The sequence below is a fragment of the Mus caroli genome, unplaced genomic scaffold (assembly GCF_978045245.1).
Source record: "Mus caroli unplaced genomic scaffold, Mus_caroli_1 scaffold_10, whole genome shotgun sequence".
In the NCBI taxonomy this organism is placed as follows: Eukaryota; Metazoa; Chordata; class Mammalia; order Rodentia; family Muridae; genus Mus; species Mus caroli.
The window spans coordinates 82,746,211-82,766,741 of record NW_028227265.1 but is presented as its reverse complement, the minus strand read 5'-3'; the positions used below and the strand labels follow the sequence as shown (position 1 = coordinate 82,766,741).

Genomic DNA, 20,531 nt, shown 5'->3' with positions numbered 1-20,531 from the left:
CTTCCTGGGCTTGAGTGACAGCACTCCACACCAGTCCTGGAATAGAACGGGGTTCCTTGTAAGAAGGTGTTCCATTTCCTAGAGGAGAAAGAGTTGGGGGCGGAAAGAGAAGGAGCCAATAGGAGACGCGATCGTGAGAAGGGGCGGGGCTTCCTCGGTACCGCCCATCAGTAGCTGGTCAGAGGTCTAGGTGTCCCTTAACGTGATCCTGGTTCCCGACCACACATAACGCGATCCTGGGTTCCCGGCCCACAATCGACTGCCGGTGGCTTGGTGCTGCCGAGGATCGGGAGCGCGCGAGGTCGTACCCACGGCTGCGAGGAGGGTTTCCCTAGACCGAAGCGCGGAAACGGGGTGCCCCGGCCTCCCGCCCGCTGCCCGCCCGTTCTTCGTGGTAGCGAACGCCGTGCGCCCGGCACGATGGGTGCCAACGAGGACCAAGAGGTGAGAACCCAGGACTGGACACCCCTGTCCCGGCGCAGGTCCCGACGTGGAGCACCCGGACTTCGCACGTGTCCTTTGCTCTGAGAGCCTTCTTCGCTTGTCCGGATGTCCCACGTTGGTGGATCCCCTTCCAGATAGTAGTGGGCAACCGTATGGCCAGCAAGCATGAATGGGTCACGTGAGACTCGGCCTCCCGCTTCCCTCATTTGTCATTTTTGCATTTAGGTCTTCCTAGATTTCCTTGCTAAGATGAGTGTCCTTGGTCCACGACCCTAGAGCACTTGGCCGTCCTTAAATCCCTTGTGTGGCTTAGCGCTTGTGTGTCGAGTTATTCTGTCTTCAAATCTGAACGCCTTTAAATTTGAAAACTTGTGGTCTCGTGGAGAGGGTCGATCGAGTAAGTAAAATCTCTAGAGAAAAATGAATGACCCTGGTATTTCGGTTTCTGTCCATAATGCCTAGTGAAGTCACCCCTCAGTCTGTTGTTGAGGGATATACAATGTTTTTGAGCATCCTCATGTCAATCAGAATTTTGTAGTTTGTGTTTTGGTTTTTGTTGTTGTTGTTATTGGTGGTGGTGGTTTGTTTGCTTTGCAAAATATCAAAGTCGGAAGGAATAGCTCCTATAAATCATCTGTCATTGAACTTTCCAACTCTGTAATGTGTCCAGATGAAAAAGGAAAGAGTCTACAGTGCTAGGGCACCCTAGCTTGGTGAACTTGGTAGAATGAGGATTAGAAGATAAATCCCATCCGGCGGTGGTGGTGTACGCCTTTAATCCCAGTATTAGGGTGGCAGAGGCAGGCTGATGTCAGAGTTTGAGTCTAGTCTGGTGTTCCAAAAGTGCCTTCTCAAACAAAGGAGACAGATCTTATGTAGTAGAAGACTCCTTGTGTAGTAGTAGATACATGGTAATTTGCTGTTTGTTTTGAATATGTTGCTTAAAAATTAACATTTGACAATATGGGTGTTAATAGAAGCTAGGCTACAAATACTCCATACAGGACCCCCATGTTCACAAGGTAATTGGTATCTGAATACCCTGCTAAAATATTCATACCAGTTCAATGAATCCGAAGCATTAATGAATCCAGGGGAGAGACTAGAGAGGAAGGGTTAGAGACTACTAGTGAGTGGTTACAGACATAAATGGAAAAGAGGAAAGTCTGATGTCATTTTACACAATGAATGACTAGTTTTACAGTACCCTGTGCATTTCATTTCATAATAGCTAGAAGAGCTTTGAATGGTTCATTGACAAATAAGTGGTTGAAAACTTGGGGTGATAGTTGTAACAGGGACACTTATCAAAGAACTGCATTGTATCCCATAAATAAATACAATTTTTAAAATAGTTTTTTTTTTTTTTTTTACATATATGAGTGTTTTGCCTACATATATGTATGTGTACCACTCGGGTGTCTGGTACCCAAAGAGGCTGGAAGAGGATGTTGGATACCCTAACTGGTGTTCTAGACAGCTGGGAACCACCATTATAGGTGCTAGAAATAGAACCAGGTCTCTCCATTCTTAACCCCTGAGCCATCTCTCCAGCCCCAACCAATAAAATTGTTCTGTGTCAGTTTGAAAATAGTTCTTTCTCCCAGCAAAGCACAATGTAACACTTAATGGATTTGACTGCTGGGCCACCATCACCACTGGTCGCTGACTCCACCTCAGACCTAACGAGTCAGAATTTCTGTGGTAGAGTCCAGGAATCTTTGATTTCAGCAGCGAAGTTTTATTCTTCCCATGATAGGTGTCTGGATCTTTGAAGATAGTTTCCTGCCTGGTTTTGAAGATACTGGCTTTGAAAAATAAAACAAAACAACTAAAAGCACATCATATGTTTCCAGTTGACTTTTGTTCATGTATCTTAGTTCCTGTGCTGTCCTGAACTGAATGTAGGAGCAGAATCCCCTCCCTTTGCCTCTGCTGAGCCCGCCGCATCACACTGTCTTCTGATTTACCGTCTCTCCACATCCACTTAGTGCTTTCTACAAAGTAGTTCATCCCACATCCTCTACTTATATATTTAGGTGTTCAACGCAATATTTAATGTTTTAATGTTAATATTTACCCTGTTAAATATTATCATAATTTGATTTAAAAGAACTTTGGAGGGGGCTGTCCTAATTCTTTCATCGGCTTGACTTATTTTCTTATCAGATTACCATCCATCCATTTAAACAAGCCTGTCTTCTCTTTTTTGTTCCTGCCCAAGTTATTAATTAAAATATGGAAAGAGATTATGGCCAAAGTGACATTCTTGAGTCCAGTTTGAATTTCTCTGTTTTTCTTTGTTGTTGCTTTGCATTGTTTTTGTTCTGATCTGTTCTGGAAAGCGATCCTTGCTGAGATCTAAAGAGACTGAGTCCGGCGACCTTCTCTAAAGTACAGAGTTCCGCTGAGAAGGATTGTTTAGCTATATCGTGATGTAATGCTTGCTGGATCCTAAGGATTCTAAGCTTTCCTGCCCTGTTTCTTTATGATCTAATCTAAAATTTGTACATGGAGAATAGATCAAGGTCACCCTCTTTAGTCTGCAGAGTTAGTGACGTCAATCTTTTTGAAAACTAAAACTAAAACATATACTCTTGTCTTTGTTTCTCCCAGACTCAGCTCTCACGCACAGTGATGGAGATTTCTCATTTGTGGGACCACAGTGTTCTGAGAACAAAGCCTAGGCAGGGTTTACTAATTAGCATCTTCTCTTCTAGTCTCTCCATCATCTTGAATAGATCCTGTCAATTTCCTTTCTGATATTCTTTCTTGGGACTGAGCTGTACTATGTAAGCATTGTATACTGAGCTGTACTACATAAGCATTGTATTACTTTATGGAAGGGATTACCGGTATAACTGATGTTCTTTTTCAAATGGGAAATTGTTGTGCTTCCTAGTTCTCATTCCCAAGTATTTTCAAGTTGCTTTAACCTAAATCTTTCCTCTACAGCATAGAGAAGGAATATGGTAATGTGCTCTTCACAGGGCCTATTGGAGAATTAAGTGAGCTGATACAATGTACAACTCCTTAGTAGCACCCAACACCTACCCTTAAGGTACCTGTTGTTAATGTGATTGTACTGTGGTGGTATGTGCACATATATTGTGCTTTGGGGCCAGTAAGTTAAACTACATTTTACATCAACTATACAATGTGGGTTTGAATGAGAAGTTAAAGTCTTTCTAATCCACGCATGCCATTTAACAAAATCCACTGATTTCTTTTTCCAGATGGAGCTAGAAGCTTTACGGTCTATTTATGAAGGAGATAACAGTTTCCGGGAATTAAGTCCAGTGTCATTTCAATATAGGGTAAGACACAGCAGGGACAACGCATGCATCTTTGTGGTACTGGGAAGAATGTGGAGACTCTGTCAAACCTGATTCTGTCTTTTCACTTAGTGCTTTAACTTTATTACAGTCCCATATTTTCTGAAACTTTTGTTTTTCTAAAAAACTATTTGGTTTTATAGGGGGGAGGGGGGTGCACAAAGGCCAGAAGAGGGCATCAAATCTTCTAGAGCTGGAATTACCAGTGGTTGTAAGTCACCTGTAATCCACCAAAGGTGGATTCTGGAAAACAAACTAGAGTTCTCGGAAGAACGGTAGCAGCTGAGCCATCTCTTCAGCCCTCCTGACACATTTAAAACAAAACACATCACTATGACATTGCTATTGATTAAAGTTTGAAAACTAAATATAGAACCTCTTATAAAAAAATACACATATTTATATAATATATATTTATATAACATAATATATAAATATATATTACATATATATTTTTTTAATTTTATGTGTCTGGTGTTTTGCCAACGACCATGTCTGTGCAGAACATACATGCCAGGTGCTCACAGAGCCCAGAAGAGAGAGCATTGGCTCCCCTGACCTAGAGTCATGGACAGCTATTGTGAGCTGCTGGATGGCTGCTGGGAAATGAACTGAAGTCCTCCTAGAAGGACAACCAATGCTCTTAACCCCTGAGCCATCACTCTAGCCTAATTCAGAGCCGAAAAACAACAACAACAAGTTAAAAACATTTTGACTTGATTATAAAATGTTAGAGATAAAAGAATTCTTAGGGATTATATAGTATCACCTTCTTAAAGATGGCTTCCCACAGCCCTGGCTGCCTGTCTGCCACAGTTAATATTGATAGATAATCCTCAATTTGAATGTATTGTACACAGTAACAGAAAATGAGTGTTCATTTTTGTTTATCTTCTTAAGACAGAATATTATCATATAGCCCAGGCTAGCTTCGAATTCTTGATTCTCTCACCTCACATTCACAAGTATAGCTAGGACAGAAATAAATTCTCCATAGCAGTGGTTCTCAACCTTCCTAACGCCGTGACTCTTACATGCAGCTCCTCGTGTTGTGGTGACCCCAAACATAAAATTATTTTCATTGCTTCTTTATAACTGTAATTTTGCTACAGTGATAAATCATAAATATCTGTGTTTTCCAGTAGTCTTGGATGACCTTTCTGAAAGGGTCATCTGACCCCCACAGGGGTTGAGACTCACAGATTTGAGAACCCCTGATCTACAGCAATGCCCAGTTCCTCTTCACACCCCGCTGCCTTTGTCCTGCCTGTATCTGTATAACCATGAGAATTGTTACTTTACTTATTGCTGTGACCAAATTCCTGATGAGAGCAACTTGAGAGCCCGAGAACAAAAAACATTCACTACTCAAGCCCCAAAGCCTAAGCTGGTTCCCCAGAATCCACACAAAGGTGGGGTGATAAAACCGATTCTCAGTCCTTGAAGTTGTCCTCTGTGTACTGTGGGACTTTTGTTCTTCTACACAAATCACACATATACAGTAATAATAAATAATAATAAATAAATAATATTTAAAAAAGAAAGGAAGGAAGACCGTTTTGGCTCCCAGTTTGAAAGGTCCAGGTCATCAGTGGCAGGGAAGTTGAGGCAGTAGGATCCTGTGTGAGGCTGTGGTCATATTGTACCCAAAGTCCGGAAGCAGAGGAAAAGGACACTTGTGCCCAGTTCTCGCTCTCTCCTGACATGGGGAATGGCTCGGCCCATAGAATGGTGTCCACATTAGCATAGGTCTTCCTACCTCAGTTAACGTAACCTAGCAAACCCTTCACAGACGTGCCCAGAGGTTTGTTTCTGGGCTGATTCTAAATCCCATCAAGTTATATCGGGGAACTCTTACTGACCAGAGGTCACGCTGGACTTAAGACCCAGGCCCTTCCATTTTAAGTCCAGCTGCCTTCTCAGATCTCCCCAACCACCGTTACCTTTTCTTTCCCAAAGAGGCTCTGAGAATTCTCATATGCTTTCTTAAAACATCTCCGTTAACAGTATCAGTTATTTATTGAGTGCAAAATGCGGAATGGTCCAGGTTACGCATGTTTGTTATACCATAGAGTGAAACATGAAATTGGAGATAGTGTCCTGACAGTCAAAGGAGAAGAGCCAGACAGGTCTGCCTCCTTGGGCCCTCTGTTCTTTCACAGAGCAGTTTAGTAGGCTAAGTGATGGCTCTGCCCTGCCCTCCCCCCATTCGTTTCATTTACATTGTACCACCACCAGTTCAACATTTAAGTAGTCGTGCCAGAGCCTGTTTAAAGAGGCTTCTGGGCTTCTCTTGCCTGTAGAATGATGACTCTATTCTCAGCTCCGTAATCAAAGTCCACTTTAAAGAAGAGATTTATTTTTATTTTGTTATATGAGTGTTTTGCCCGGATTGTGTGTATGTACAACGTGTGTTCCTGGTAGTCTAAGAGGCCAGAAGGCTCCACATCCCGGGGAACTGGAGTCACTGGCTTTTGTCAGCCATATAGGAATATGAGTTTTGGGAACCCAACCGCAGCTCTCTGCTATTAGTGGCAAATACTCTTATTCTTTGTTTTGTTTGGTTTGGTTTGGTTTGGTTTGGTTTGGTTTTTGAGGCTGGGTTTCCCCGTGTAGCCCTGGCTGTCCTGGGACTCCCTCTGTAGACCAGGCTGGCCTCAGACTCACAGAGATCCTCCTGCTTCTGCCTCCCACTCGAGTGCTGGGATTAAAGGTGTGTCCTAGGTGGCAAATGCTCTTAACTCGGGAGCTAGCTAGGTCTCCTTCCGCTCTGAGTAAGTAAGTAGTCCATTTGTTTTGAGCTGCCTCTGCCAAACTTTGTCAACTTTCATTAGGCACAACAGATGGCTAAATGATCTCATTAGTATCTTCTCCCCCACTTAAGCATTGTCTTTAGATACCTTGTAACTCTTTTGTCCCCCTCTTATCTCTTACCTATGTGACTTCTCTATGCTCAGTTAATCTCTGTGACCCATTTGGCCAAAGTCTCTGTAAGGCATTTGGTGTCTTTGAAGACAGGAGTGGTCCTGCCGCTAACTTTAATACAATGAGGCCTTGGTTATCCGTTTCTAAGTACACCTTGATTGCATGAAGCTTCTGTCTTCTCTCACCTTCGACGGCATCCATCATGCCTGTGACTGACTCATGTCAAGAGGTCCTTACGTTTATCTGATGCTGTTTCTGGGCCTCAACTTACATTGATACTGAATGTAGCTGAAAGGAGACTGAGGATATGGGCAGAACATAGAAGGTGAAGCAAGTACTAATTTGAGGTGAAATTTTTTTCTAATTCTTTTTCATTTCATGTGTGTGTGTGTATGTGTGTGTGTTGGGGGAGGGGCACATGCATGCCACAGCCCCTGTGAGTTGCTTGTCCCCTTCCACTCTGTGGGTTCCAGGATCAAACGCAGGTCATCAGGCTTTACAGCATGTGCCTTTACCCCCTGAGCCACCTCACAGGCCTGGAGGTGAAAGAAAAGCTTGATTCTGGCAAGCGTTATTACAGATGTTAAAATCTCTTGGCAGAGGTTGCTAGGAAACAGGGTGGTGATGTAGTTGTGTGTTATTACTGCACTGACTACTTCGTCATTACCTCTACACTGAAGGAAGATATTGTCCCCATTGGTGATTCTGATAGGCTGCAGCGAGAGCCACCGTACAGCCTCTCCTCACAAAACAGTCCATCTAAGTATAAACAGAGGAGGTAGTTCTCTATATTTGGGGATGTTAGTCAAGAAAAATTGCCTAGACTCCTTTTTTATCCCCCCAAGACAGAGTTCGTCTGTGTAGCTGTCCACTCTCCTAGAACTTGCTCTGTAGCCCAGGCTGCCCTTGAACTCAGAGATCTGCCTGCCTCTGCCTCCTGAGTGCTGGGATTAAAGGCGTGTACCAGGGCCTTGGGAGATGGCTCAGTGGTTAAGAGCACTGACTGCTCTACTGAAGGTCCTGAGTTCAATTCCTAGCAACCACATGGTGGCTCACAACCATCTGTAATGTTATTTGGTGCCCTCTTCTGGTGTAACAGAAGACAGCTACGGTGCACCCATACCCAGATTTGGCCTAGACTTAATGTCATAAAAAGACTTAAAAACCTGGGGGAGGGCTCTATTAATATAGACTAGAGAGCTATTACAACGAATTACCATAGACCTTCCGTGAGTTTAGATTTCTGGGGTGGGGATGGTATTAATTAAAGGGCACTTGAGGCATAGTTGGGGAATTTGTAATATGAATAATTATTAGGTGAGATTTTTATATCAGTGTTGAATTCTTGGGGGCGTGAGGATTGTCTTTTCACTGTAAAAGATACCGTGAGTTATTTGCCTTTTCACCCATAAATAGCTAAAGCCATTCCATTACTTTCAAATGCTTCAGCCAAAACCAAAGTGGGGGGAAAAGTCATATATGTTAGAGGCGCTGATGCTCATTTCTGTGCTAGAGGGAAATGACAGCGGAGCGGGATGCAGTGTTGAGTACGTGCACGACAGTGAGAGCTTCTGGTGCCCGCTTAGCTCTTCCTTAGAACTGAAGATGCTTTAAGTAAAAAAGTTGACAAAACTGAAGACGTTCTTGTCAGGGATTGCTCTGGGGCCTGCTGCGCCCTCTCCCCCATCCTTTCCTTTGCTTGTCTGTTTTACACTCCATTTTCTGGTCTTTTTCCACTTGAACAGCCTGTATCAGTTTCCAAGTTCTTTGTGCCTCTTGCATTTATTTTAGCAGTTAGAAACCTTCAGGACAAGGTGTTTCAAGTTTGGGAATAAGTATTTCTTGACTATTGCCATTGTGTTTTCTGACACAGGGCTTCTCTGTGTAGCTCTGTAGACCAGGCTGGCAACAAGCTCAGAGGTCCACCTGCCTCTGCCCCCTTCCCCAACTCCCTCTAATGCTATCACATGCAGCAGCTCCCTTGTCATTTGTTCCTCATTCACCCTAGGAAACAAAAAATGTCAAGTGTATCCTTGGTATTGACAAGCCTGGGTCTGGTTGAGAAATGGCCCTCGGCAGAAATGAAGGTTCCTGAAGCAGGATGGCCCTAAAGCAAAAGTCAGAACTCATCCTTGGTCAGCCCTACCCCATACCTCGGAACGTCTCAGCATATTATGCCACTGATTTGAACCCGAGTTTTGGAAAGAATCACCTTGAAGATAGTAATTTGGTTCTCCTGATCCCTTTCCACAAGCCTAAGACTCCCATTTCCTCAGATAGGTGAAGACGGCGATCCCAAAGCCTTCCTGATAGAGATTTCCTGGACGGAGACATACCCGCAGACGCCTCCGGTCATATCTATGAACGCCTTTTTTAACAACACCATGTGAGTAGTTTGGTCTTCAGAGCGGTTTCATTCTCTTCTCTGTCACTGACCCTTGACGGTATGGTTTCTCTGCACCGTAGCTCCTCGGCTGTGAAGCAGAGCATCTTAGCCAAGCTGCAGGAAGCGGTGGAAGTGAATCTCGGCACGGCCATGACCTACACGTTGTTCGAGTATGCTAAGGACCATAAAGAGCAGTTCATGGAGAACCACCATCCTGGGAATTCTGCAGTGAGTGTGCCTGCCGGCGGTACACTACATGGCTCCGCGCTGGGCGCGTGCTTCTCTTTTCTTTTCTTTTTTTTTCTTTCTAGTTGTTTTTTGAAAATTAGGAGACTTTGTGTTTGATGTAAACAGAGAATAACATTTGGGTTAAATGAGACCAGTGAATCTCAGCTTTCCTTTATTGATGGAGAAAATGCAATTACAGTCTGTCAGTGTTCACTTGTCAGCAAAGATTAAAATACTTCTAACCATGGAAATCTAAGCAAGGCATGACAGTGTAGGTCTTTAATCCCAGGGCTGGGGAGGCAGAGACAGGTCTGTGATTTCAATGCCAACCAGGCCTACATAGTAAGGTGCTGACTTAGAAAGAATGGATGGGAGGGAGGGAAAAAGGGGGGAAGGAAGGAAGAAAGGAAAAGAAAGAAAGAAGGAGAGAAAGGAAAGAGGGGGGGAAGTAGGGGAAGGAAGAAGAGGGAGTCAGTCTTGTCCTGGTTCCATTGGAGGTTCACATGGGTTCAAATCTTCTCTCTCTACTTTTTTAACCCTACGACTTTGGCCAGCTTTCTTTATCTCTATGTGCCCAGTTTCTCAGTGGTTAAGTGGAATTATAATAGTGTCTACTTTAGACAATTGTGGTAAGGCACAGATAAATGATATATGTAATCATAAGTGGTAACTATGCAAGCCCAAATATTTTGAAGATTTTTTTCAAAAAAATGAGAAGATCTGAGGGGAATGTGTGATGTTTCTAAAGAGGTGCCAATAGTGACAGCAAGCCCAGTGGTTTAGACAATTATGTTTGACCCTCAGATTGTCACCATAACGTGGGCAATTCTGGTTTACCTGCTGTCCCAGGGTTGTGTCCTTGAAAATGAGAACAAGGCCATCGATGCCTGAGGACGCTGGGGCCACTGAGTGAATGACAGAATAACACCTTCACTTTTGTAATCTAGAAATCCCCCATTCCCTCCGGAATGTACCTGTTTGGGGGTCTAAACCAGTAGATTTTAAGGTGTGAGTCTAAGATCTGCTTCTGTTCTTGTAGACGCCTGTAGCCAATATCATCTCAGTTGAAACTCCCACCACAGCCCCATCGAGTAAGAAAAAAGAGAAGAAAGAACAACTTTCCAAAGCTCAGAAACGCAAGCTGGCAGATAAAACAGGTTTGCATTGTGTTCTTTGTCTTTCTTAACACAGGAAGTGGGCTGCTTTTACTCTGACAAGGGTGCTTGATAGGTTTAGGTCTCTTTACAAGAGGAATTCTTTGTTTTGTGTCCAAGATAGGGTTTCTCTGTGTAACAGCCCTGGCTGTCCTGCAACTCGCTCTAGACCAGGCTGACCTCAAACTCAGAGATCTGCCTGCCTCTCCTCCTGAGTGCTGGGATCAAAGGCATGTGCTACCACCACTGCCTGGCTAATTCTTTAGTGTCTCTCTCTCTCTCTCTCTCCATATATATATATATATATATATATATATATATATATATATATATTAATATATAATGTATAATTTATATTAATATATAATATATTATATATAATATATTAATTCTCTCTACATATATATTAATTATTATATGTAAGTACACTGTAGCTGTCTTCAGACACCCCCAGAATAGGGCATCAGATCCCATTACAGATGGTTGAGAGCCACCATGTGGTTGCTGGGATTTGAACTCAGGACCTCTGGAAGAGCAGTCAGTGCTCTTAATCACTGAGCCATCTCTCCAGCCCTCTTTAGTCTATTGGAGCATTTGAGTCAGAGCCCCATTGGTCACAGTACAAAAATACTGCATTTATTGCTACTTCGAAAGAGTGACTCACAAAGCAATTATAAATATTCTCACTGAGGGACATTAGAAAAATAGACAAAGCACATTGTCCTACCTGAACACTGTAACATGTGGGTTTTATTTGCCTGTGTACATCTAAAAGCTGTGTGAAATAGTTCCCACTTGCAGTCTGACACATCACTCCATCTTAGTATAGTTGTTGGATTTTTTTCCCTATAATTAACTTAATTATACAATAAGTCTTCAGAAAAGAATTCCTGTGTATATGAAAACAGACTCCTCATGAAAAGGATTATAAGCTGCCACTCAAATCAACAGCTATGTTTGGACCCTGTTCTTTCTCTTAGATTTGCAAATGGGTATCCATCTGAATTTTCCCAATTAGGAAATTGGGAAACATACACTGTTGCATGTACATACACTTAGACATAAATGGGTGCCTGCGTGTGTGTGTGTGTGTGTGTGTGTGTGTGTGTGTGTTTGCGTGCGCACAATGCTCATGGAAGGCCTAAAAAGAATGTTGGAGCTCCCAGCCTTGGAACTGGTGTGGGTGCTGGAAAGCAGTCTCTTACCCTGGAAGGGCAGCACGCGCTTTTAACTGCCAAGTCATCTCTCCAGCCTCTGCCATGTTTTTTATGGAGGGAGCATAGGTTTATTTTTGTTTAATGTCTGTTGATGGTAAAAATAAAAGAAACCAATATTACAGTGGTCCTCCAACAAGATTTTGGAATTGTAACAGTTTGTGCTAGAAAAGACTCGGCGCTGCCCCCACACGTCAGGAAGTGGTGGAGTGTATAGGCCTGAAGGGGAAGAAGAAATTAGCCATCGTATTCTGTTTTCTAGAATTTGGGTGTTTGTCTTTTGCAATGTTTTAGCATCTATGGCAGTCGCCTTTCATGCCTCACGGCCTATGGTCATTTTCATTAAATAATATCTCCCCCTACCCCAACACTCATCTCTTTGATGACGCCCTACTAAGGTCTAATTTCCTTAAGATGACAATGTAGGGTTTGTGACTGAGAACTTTCATGCTAAATAAATAGGCTAGCCTGTGCGACCTAACTGACGATCCAACTGCGTGCCCGCACGACATAAGAAGCTTACTGGTCTGAAGGAGAAACGAGCCATCAGAAACTGGCTCCTACGAGAATTGCCTTTGGCTGGAGCGAGCGGAGCCGGAGCCACCAGGGCCGGAGTGGAGTAGGGGGTGGGTGGGGAAGAATTGCGTTTATCTGAAGATCATTACCTTCTGAGTTGTTTACTGGAAAGTTAATACAGGTGAACGTGTCTTACCCACATGCATGAGATCATGGTTCAGAGCCTTCCAGATGTGGAATATTTTCATACTTAATGACTGAGCAGTCCTAATTCAAGATCGAAAATACTCCGATGTTTAAAACTATTCAAAAACTTTCAGATTTTAGAGTTTTTTTGTTTTTTTTTTTAATTTGTATAGTGCTGGTTTTAAATGTAAAATTTTAAAGGCTTCATAAAATGAGACATGCAGCCTATGTGAAGAATAAGAGAAGTAAAGACATTTGAAATAGAAGAATTATCTTCATTTATTTTGCACACATACCTGTCTCTGTGGGTATATGTGTGCTGTGGCATTTGTGTGGGGATCAGAGAGCAATATTTGTGAGTCTCCCGCCATGTGAGGCCCATGGATTGATCTAAGGTAGTCAGTCTAGCCAGCCTGTACCTTCACCTGCTGAACCCTAATATTGAAGAATTTTTTAAAAATAAAATGCCAATTTGTTAAATTGTCCTTTGAATTTGAATATTAAAAGATGAAAACATTCTATAAAGCATGCATTTTTTCCTTTTTTAAAATTTTTCTCTCATATAATAATACACCTGATCGCAGTTTCCTCTCCTTCCCCACCCCCTAGTCCCTCCCTTGAGCCTCCCCTTTCTTCCAGATCCACCACCCTTCCAACTCCCCTCAGAAAAGAGCACCAACTAAATACTGCATAATAGATACTGTAATACTGCATAACAAGCTATAGTAAGACCAGGCACAGGTTCTCACAGCAAGGCCTCTGCATATATATGCAGAGAATCTAGATTAAACCACTCATTTATATATGAGACCTTGTGAGCTTTGTCCCAAGCATCCTCAATAGAGCATCAGTTTTCAACCTTCCTAATATTGCAATCCTTGAATACAATTCCTCATGTTGTGGTGACCCCCCCCCCAACTATAAAAGTATTTCATTACTATTCCATAACTGTAATTTTGTTGCTGTTATGAATGGTGATGTAAAGATCTGATAATTGACCTCTGTGGGGGTCGTGACCCACAGGTTGAGAAATGCTGCAATAGACTGAAGTGCCTTTTGGAGAATGTCGGATAATGTCTTGTCAGAGCATGGCCAAGCTATACAGAAGTTAACTTGCAGTCCTCTTAGTCCTGAAGGCAAAATTTTGTCAACACAGTCTCTCCTATTCCTAGCCGAGAGCCCTGGTGAGACCCCTGAAACAGTGAGCCAGGGCAACTCCACACTCAGATGAGCACTGGGCTCATGGGAAGCAGGACTGTGCACATGCGTGGGCTCAGTGTGTCCTCAGTCTTATCGCTTGCTTTCCCTTGGTTTCATCGTGACTGGATGAGGGGTAAATTAAAGGGGGGTGTGTCTCAAGTACTTGGCAGGTGCCTCCAGGACGGAGCTTTAAGGTCACAACGCTACTGAGAAACTATTTTCTAAGGTAGTAGTGTGTGATGCCAACTTGCCATCAGTGTTGTAAAAAGTACTCTTTGCTAAGCTATCAGTTCACTTATGCCGGTTGTAGTGACGTTACTGATTTTGTCCCCCAGATCACAAAGGGGAGCTCCCCCGCGGCTGGAACTGGGTTGACGTCGTGAAGGTATAGCAAACTTACATCAACTCTTCAAAGTTGTTAAAGTTACTACTGTCAACTAACGACATGTATATTTTTCATTTTCCTTCCTACTGCCTTCGGGGTTCCCTGGATGTCTGTTGGCATTTTTGGATTCAGCATGTAAGTATTCTTGAAGTCTTTACCTTCTCTGTCTCCTTGCTGTTAGGTGTTCTTTCTCAGATGCGAGAGCCCTGGAGCTGGAAGCTCAGCTCTCATCCCTTGGCTGCAGTGTCACCCCAGGGTCAGCTTCTGTAAAGCAGATCTGCGTGAAGCCAGCCACCTTCCATGGTGCTAGATTGTAAAGAGATCTAAATAGATGGGAAGTAGCCCCATTCTATGTCTTGTTTAGAAAGGGTAGCTGTTATTCAGGGACTAGAGAGATGGCTCTGTCAGTAAAGGCCCACTGTGCAGTGATGAGGCCCCGAGTTTAGAGCTCCACACACATAAGAAGCTGGCTTCAGTGGCCTGCATTTGGGGGTGAGAAACAGGCCAATTCCAGAACTCGTGGCCCAGCAAGCCTAGCTAAATTAATGAGCTCTAAGTTTTGTGGGAGGCCATGTCTCAAAGAATAATGTGGAAAACAATCAAGAAAGACACTTGACATCTGGCATCCATGTGTACACACTCACACAAACATATACATATACCACACACACACACACACACAGGAGATGATTGGGTTGTTGCATTATAGGTTTATCACTAGTTTTATATGAATGCTAAATTCTAATTAATTTAATTCTAAATGCAGCACCTGTAATCCATATTAACAGCCGGAAGTCTTTAATGCCTTCGATTATTTAGCAATACCCCTGTGTTTGAGAACTCTTACCTTTCATAGTTCCTGCTATCTATATATCTTAGTTAGGGTTTACTGCTGTGAACAGACACCATGACCAAGGCAAGTCTTATAAAGCACAATATTTAATTGGGGCTGGCTTACAAGTTCAGAGGTTCAGTCCATTATCATCAAGGTGGGAGCATGGCAGCGTCCAGGCAAGCATGGTGCAGGAGGAGCTGAGAGTTCTACATCTTCATCTGAAGGCTACTAGCAGAGTACTCACTTCCAGGGAGCTAGGATGAGTATCTTAAGCCCATCTTAAGCCCACTTATGCCTGCAGTGACACACCTACTCCAACAAGGCTACACCTTCTAATAGTGCCACTCCCTGGGCCTAGCATATACAAACCATCACACTTCTGTTTCCCACATTTTTCTACAAAACTGTTTCATTACATTATTTATTTTGTGTGTCTACACTCATGCAGTGGCATGGATGTAGAGGTCAAAGGACAACTTGGAAGAGTCGGTTCTCTCCTCCTACCATGACTGAAAGGTGGTCAGGCTTAGCAGCAAGTGCCTTTACTGGCAAAACCATTAGCGATCTACAAGTCCGCGCATATGTGCCTTCCTGTCTCTATGTTCTCCATGTCTGTGTAGGTGCTTGTGGCGGCCACAGGAAGGTGTCAGATTCCCTGGAGCTGGAGTCAGAGTTGGTTGTGAGCTGCCCAGTGTGGGTTCTAGGAACTGAACGTGGGTCCTTTACAAGAGCGGAGTGGGGGCAAGTGCTCTTAGCCACTGAGCCATCTCTGCAGCCCTAGCTCCCGTGTTCTTAGTTATTGGGTACAGAGTGAGATTGACTTGTGGTGATGGGTGGCTACCCTATTCAGACTCACGTTTGTGTGGTTTGAGAATTAATCTGTCTCATTCCCAAATTGGCCAACTCTTGCCGAAGATTTTTACCAGAAAAAGAAAGCAAATTTAAAATTTGTTAAATTATGGTTTCACACATACAATTTAAGAATTTGTTATCTGTAAGGTGGCTTATTTTATTATAGCAATTTTTTTAACCTCTTAAGAAGAATTGATTGACACAAATATGTGACTATGCATGTACATACATTACATGTATACTTTTAAAAAAACCTAAGTTTAGAAAAGAAAGACTTTATCTTTTGGTCTGGTGATAGAGGTCTCCATCACTGCATATATGCACATTAGAGGTAAAGGCACTTGCTGTCATGCCTGATGACCTGAGATCAAGCCCTTGCTCTTACATGGTAGGATAAAAGAACTAACTCGTCCAAGTTCTCCTCGAACCTCCGTCGACACACCTGGGCACACTCATGCGTCCTCACACACACATGAACACAAACACCCATACATACAATAATGTATAAATTTATTAAAGCATAATAGTTTATCGTCTGTTAATGTCATGCTCTGCTGTACTGACACATGCGTAAAGTAGTTTCTGAAGAGTTCAGACCAAGGCCAAGGCCAACAGAGTCAGACTGCCTCGGGCGGGAAGACATTCTAGTGCTCGCCAGCTAGGTGCTTTATGGCAACTGTATCTCGGGTCTGACACTTCTAATAAAATGTGAAAGAAAATAAGGGCTCATATGGAGTTAATATGTGCTCATCAAAACACTTAGAACAGCACTAGGTTCAGGGAATGCACTAGACATTATCATTACCCCAGATTCATAGAATAATATCAGCAAAAAATCAAACCAGGGTGAACGAAATACTACTGAAGATAGAAAACAGGATAGAAGAATGGCGTCTATTTAACAAGCTACCCCTTCTATAAGAATCGCCTTGGGTCTGATTGATTCTTAGAAAGCCGCACCAGAGGTTACCCCTCTGTAACCTTGTTCTGCTGAGCTGACCTTTGGGGTTGTTTTCATAGCTGGTGGAAGTAATTTCACCTGGGGAGGGAAGTGGTTACAGATAGAAACAGTTATAATCTAAGCTCCCTGACTTGAACTGTATTTCCGTTATTTGTTTAGTTTTGATTCTCATTAGAAACAATGACTCAGATACTGCAGATGTCTCCACTTAATACTTGTGTCTTTTTTTTTAATCAGTTAAGCAAAACTGGCTCTAAAGACGATGAGTAGCAAGCGCCTGCAGCCCAAGCAAGAGCAGCCTTGGAAAAGCGGCCTGGTTCAGCATCTCTCCTTGCTTTTTTCTCTGTTACTGAGTGGCTTTTTACAGGGCATGTTCTTTTGTGAGTGTCTTGAAAAAACACGAGTGGAAAGTCCATGAAGGGTTTGGCTGTAGTAAATTATCTTCACAAACTCGCCTTAATAAAAGGTCAAAGTGTAACTTGTTCAGAGCACTTCCTGAAGCTCCTGAGCATCATATCATGGCCGGTGGATGGCTCCACAGAGGGAAGTCAGTGGTAACTCAACCGTCTGGGCCAAGCGATGTGATCATTTTTAAAGGCCAACAAAGCCGTGTTTGAACTCTCAGTTCAGAAGAGCCCAGTCCTGAGTCTCTGGCATTCCTCACACGACCTGTACTGATAAGCGGCACCTCCGTTTGCTTAGATGACAAAGCGTAAGTTGCTTCAGAGAAATCTGAGTACTGGAGTTGAGCTTTATGTATTATTCTCTGTGTAGTTCCTTTTCATTTTCAGCAGTGAACTGCTTCTCCTTAATAAATTGATAACTGTTTATGCTTTTCTCTCGGACTGGATGCCGGTGTGTGATCATGAATGCTTTCAGTTATGTGAATAATAAAAGAATATAAGAAGAAAAGTGAGGGGCTGGAGAAGTGGCTCAGTCAGTAAAGGTTTGCGGTGCAAGCCTGAGGTCCTGAGTTCAGATCCCCAACACCCACATAAAAAGTGGGGCATGACCTGAGACCCAGAGCTGGGAAGGCAGAGACAGGAGGATTCCCCAGCTTGCTGGCCTGACAGTCTGGCTGAGTCACTGAGCACCTGGTTCAGGTAGAGAGCAATAGAGGAAGATGTAGAACATAAATCTCTGGCCTCAACAGGCAAGCACATGTGCATACACCCATTTGCACACACATACAAATACCAGATACACTTGCATGCATGACCGAACACCGAACAAAACAAAAACAACAAATTTGCCAAATACTTTAGAAAAGCATTTGAATAAGTGCTAGCTCTTATTTAAGATAATTCTCTTTGCTGCATAGGTCAGGATGAGAGTATAAGATGCCTTAATATTTAATTTTTGTACCGTTGGAGACAGTGGTTTTAATAAATTCCTAATATTTGCTATCGTGATGTTTTGTTGTTGTTTGGTAATAGGTCTTTCAGGGGAGTCAGCGTTAAACACTTCGAATCTGGGGGCAGTGCTTGGGTTTTGGTTTTTGGTAGGTTTTTTTTGTTTGTTTGTTCTGTTTTTTTTTTATAGTGTCTTTTCAAGTATCCAGATGTGTTTCCTAATCTTGGTGTCTATTCAATAATATATATCCACTCTTTGTCATGCTGAACTATTGTTATACATGCTTGGTTTTTAAAATCATTAGGAAAAGAAACTTGCTGTAGTTTTATTAGGAGAGGTATTGGGTGTGTGTGTGTGTGTGTGTGTGTTACAGTGATTGTGTGTGCTTCCACGTTGTTAGAACACCAAGCTATACTGTGTAGATTATATCAGGTTTTAAAGAACAATCAACTTTTAGAGAAGTTACCTTAGCATAAGAGCAGATAGATCTGTGGATTTCACAGTTACCCCTGGCTCTGGTTAAGCTGTGTGAGCTGTAAAGTAAGTGTAGTCACAGCGAGGAGTTTGCTTGCGCCTGTCTCGTTTTCTAGATGAATGTTGGAGATGCCTAGACTAACAACTTTTCTTTTCAAGCTTCAGTTTGTGCAGTTTTTATTGTCATCTTGATTTGTTAGATTTTTTTTCTTTAAAGAAACATCTTGTAATAGAAAAAAAGTATTTTGTTCTGTTCCAAAGTCATTTCTCTGGTAAAAGTTACTGTGATTCTTAGATTGCAAAGAATAATGCTAGTTAAATGCCAATGAACTATTTTTACTCTTTTTCTATGAAATGTATAGATCTCTGGGGCAGACCGTGGCAATGGTATCCCTTGTTACCTTATAAACACTTGAACACTTGCATCAAAAATAATGCTGACCTGATAATGCTCCCAGTATATTTTCTCAAAGTCTGTTTACTTAAAATTGTATGAGATGACATGACTAATAAGCAATAAAGTCTGAATTATAGTGATTTTTTTCTATATGTTTTGTTTCAAATCACTTCAGAAAGAGTAACTTTTTAAATCTGCAGTAAAATTATCTTATGGTGTGACATGTGTGCTCCTGCTGGAACCATTCAAAGTGTCATATTCAAAGAATATTAAAAAAAAAAAAAAAAAAGCTCAAGAGAAAGTAAGGAATGCCCAAAATAAGAAGATGGAAATTTCAGTGTGGAAGTTAAAAACAGTTTGAGCTTCTGGTCAGCCTAGAACTAGACGTTACACCCAGCCCTGTCTGCACACTTACTGGCTCAGACCCATTCTCCAGCAAAGGCCCTGAATAAGAGGGCCCGCCTTGAACTTTGGTTCTGATGGAGGGCTAGCTGTACACAAACACGTATACTGTCAGTACACACTGTAGCCAAGAGTTACTACATACTTGAATTTTGTAACTGGTCTTTTAATATTTTGTGGGTTCTTCTTTCTTCCACCCTTCTCCACTCTTTCAACCCCCTAACAGTAGATAGGGGAAAGAAAGGAGAGGAAGCAATGTAATGGTTAAACCGCTTCCTGCTTATTGGGGGCTTCGAGTTGTCAGGATATCTAATTTCTTCTTTCTTCTTTGCATGCCACTACTTAACAAACCATGGCCAACAGCAACCAACAACCCACCTATCAGGGTTGTAGCATTTATATACCCTTCTGAAAAGTTCCCAGAATTACAAACGTCACACAATCACAGTAACTATCTGCAGCTGGCAAAACCACACCCCTGCAGAGCATGAGGCAAATCATAGTCACCTGCTTCCAGACACTCTGAAGCCGCCCTATGTCCCACACCTAGCATTGAAACAAAAACACATACTTAAGTATTTCTGTTTTTTAAAGAGTCCAAAATCCCAAAATTCTCCCAAAAGGATTTCAGCCCAAATCCTGCCCCCAATAATGGTTATCCCTTGAGTATGAAATGACTCCTGACAGGCTCATGTGTTGGGACACATGTTCCCCAGCTGGTGGCGCAATTCAAAAAGATTGTGGAACTTTTGGAAAGAGGAACCAGCCTAAGTCAAGGCAGTAGGCAAGGCTGGAACTGTGGATTCTCTGTGGGCAGGCGACCAGACCCCACCCCAAGCTCTCTGCTTCATTTGAAATGAGTATGTGTGCTCATGCTGTCACCCCTGTGCCTTCCCACCTTGAGACCATTCCCTGAATCATGAACCAGAATGTCTTCTTAAGTTTTGTCGGGTGTTTGTCATTATGATATCAAGGTAACTGAGGCAGTATGAAAAATACAAAACAAACGTTGACAAAAACCTCAAGCTATGGTTTTAGTTTAAGATGGTACAGGGGCTGGCTAAAGGGCTCAGCAGATAAAGGTGCTTGCAGGCAAGCCTCAATTTGTGTTCAATCTCTGGGACTCGAACAGTAGAAAGAGAACTGATTCCTCTGATTGCCACATGCTCTGTGGTACCCCACCACACACAAAAATTAATAAAATACTATTTAAAAAAATATATTAGCCAGGCAGTAGTAGCACACGCCTTTAACCCAGCACTCAGGAGGTAGAGGAAGGCAGAT

The 20,531-nt window shown here is 42.6% G+C and overlaps 1 protein-coding gene across 2 annotated transcripts; it reads left to right on the top strand.

Annotated features, from left to right (window-relative positions):
• Window positions 1-147: 147 nt before the first annotated feature.
• On the top strand, window positions 148-18,997 carry Rwdd4 (RWD domain containing 4). 2 transcript variants are annotated; one of them, XM_085843959.1, is made up of 7 exons: window positions 148-444; window positions 3,681-3,761; window positions 8,981-9,090; window positions 9,171-9,318; window positions 10,358-10,475; window positions 13,924-14,108; window positions 16,859-18,997. In XM_085843959.1, exons 1-6 carry the CDS (start codon window positions 421-423, stop codon window positions 13,977-13,979), a joined length of 537 nt encoding a protein of 178 aa, XP_085700085.1. In that variant the 5' UTR covers window positions 148-420; the 3' UTR covers window positions 13,980-14,108; window positions 16,859-18,997. The 2 variants fall into 2 exon arrangements, with proteins under 2 accessions (XP_085700085.1, XP_085700086.1); XM_085843960.1 differs by lacking the exon at window positions 148-444 and having other exon boundaries at window positions 8,985-9,090.
• Window positions 18,998-20,531: the final 1,534 nt, after the last annotated feature.

Excerpts from the sequence above, each read along its gene's own strand:
- Rwdd4 (XM_085843959.1), top strand. The coding sequence starts at position 421 with ATGGGTGCCAACGAGGACCAAGAG. Across the intron at positions 9,091-9,170 it reads GCCTTTTTTAACAACACCAT|CTCCTCGGCTGTGAAGCAGA; the intron begins GTGAGTAGTTTG and ends TCTGCACCGTAG. Across the intron at positions 10,476-13,923 it reads CAAGCTGGCAGATAAAACAG|ATCACAAAGGGGAGCTCCCC; the intron begins GTTTGCATTGTG and ends TTTGTCCCCCAG.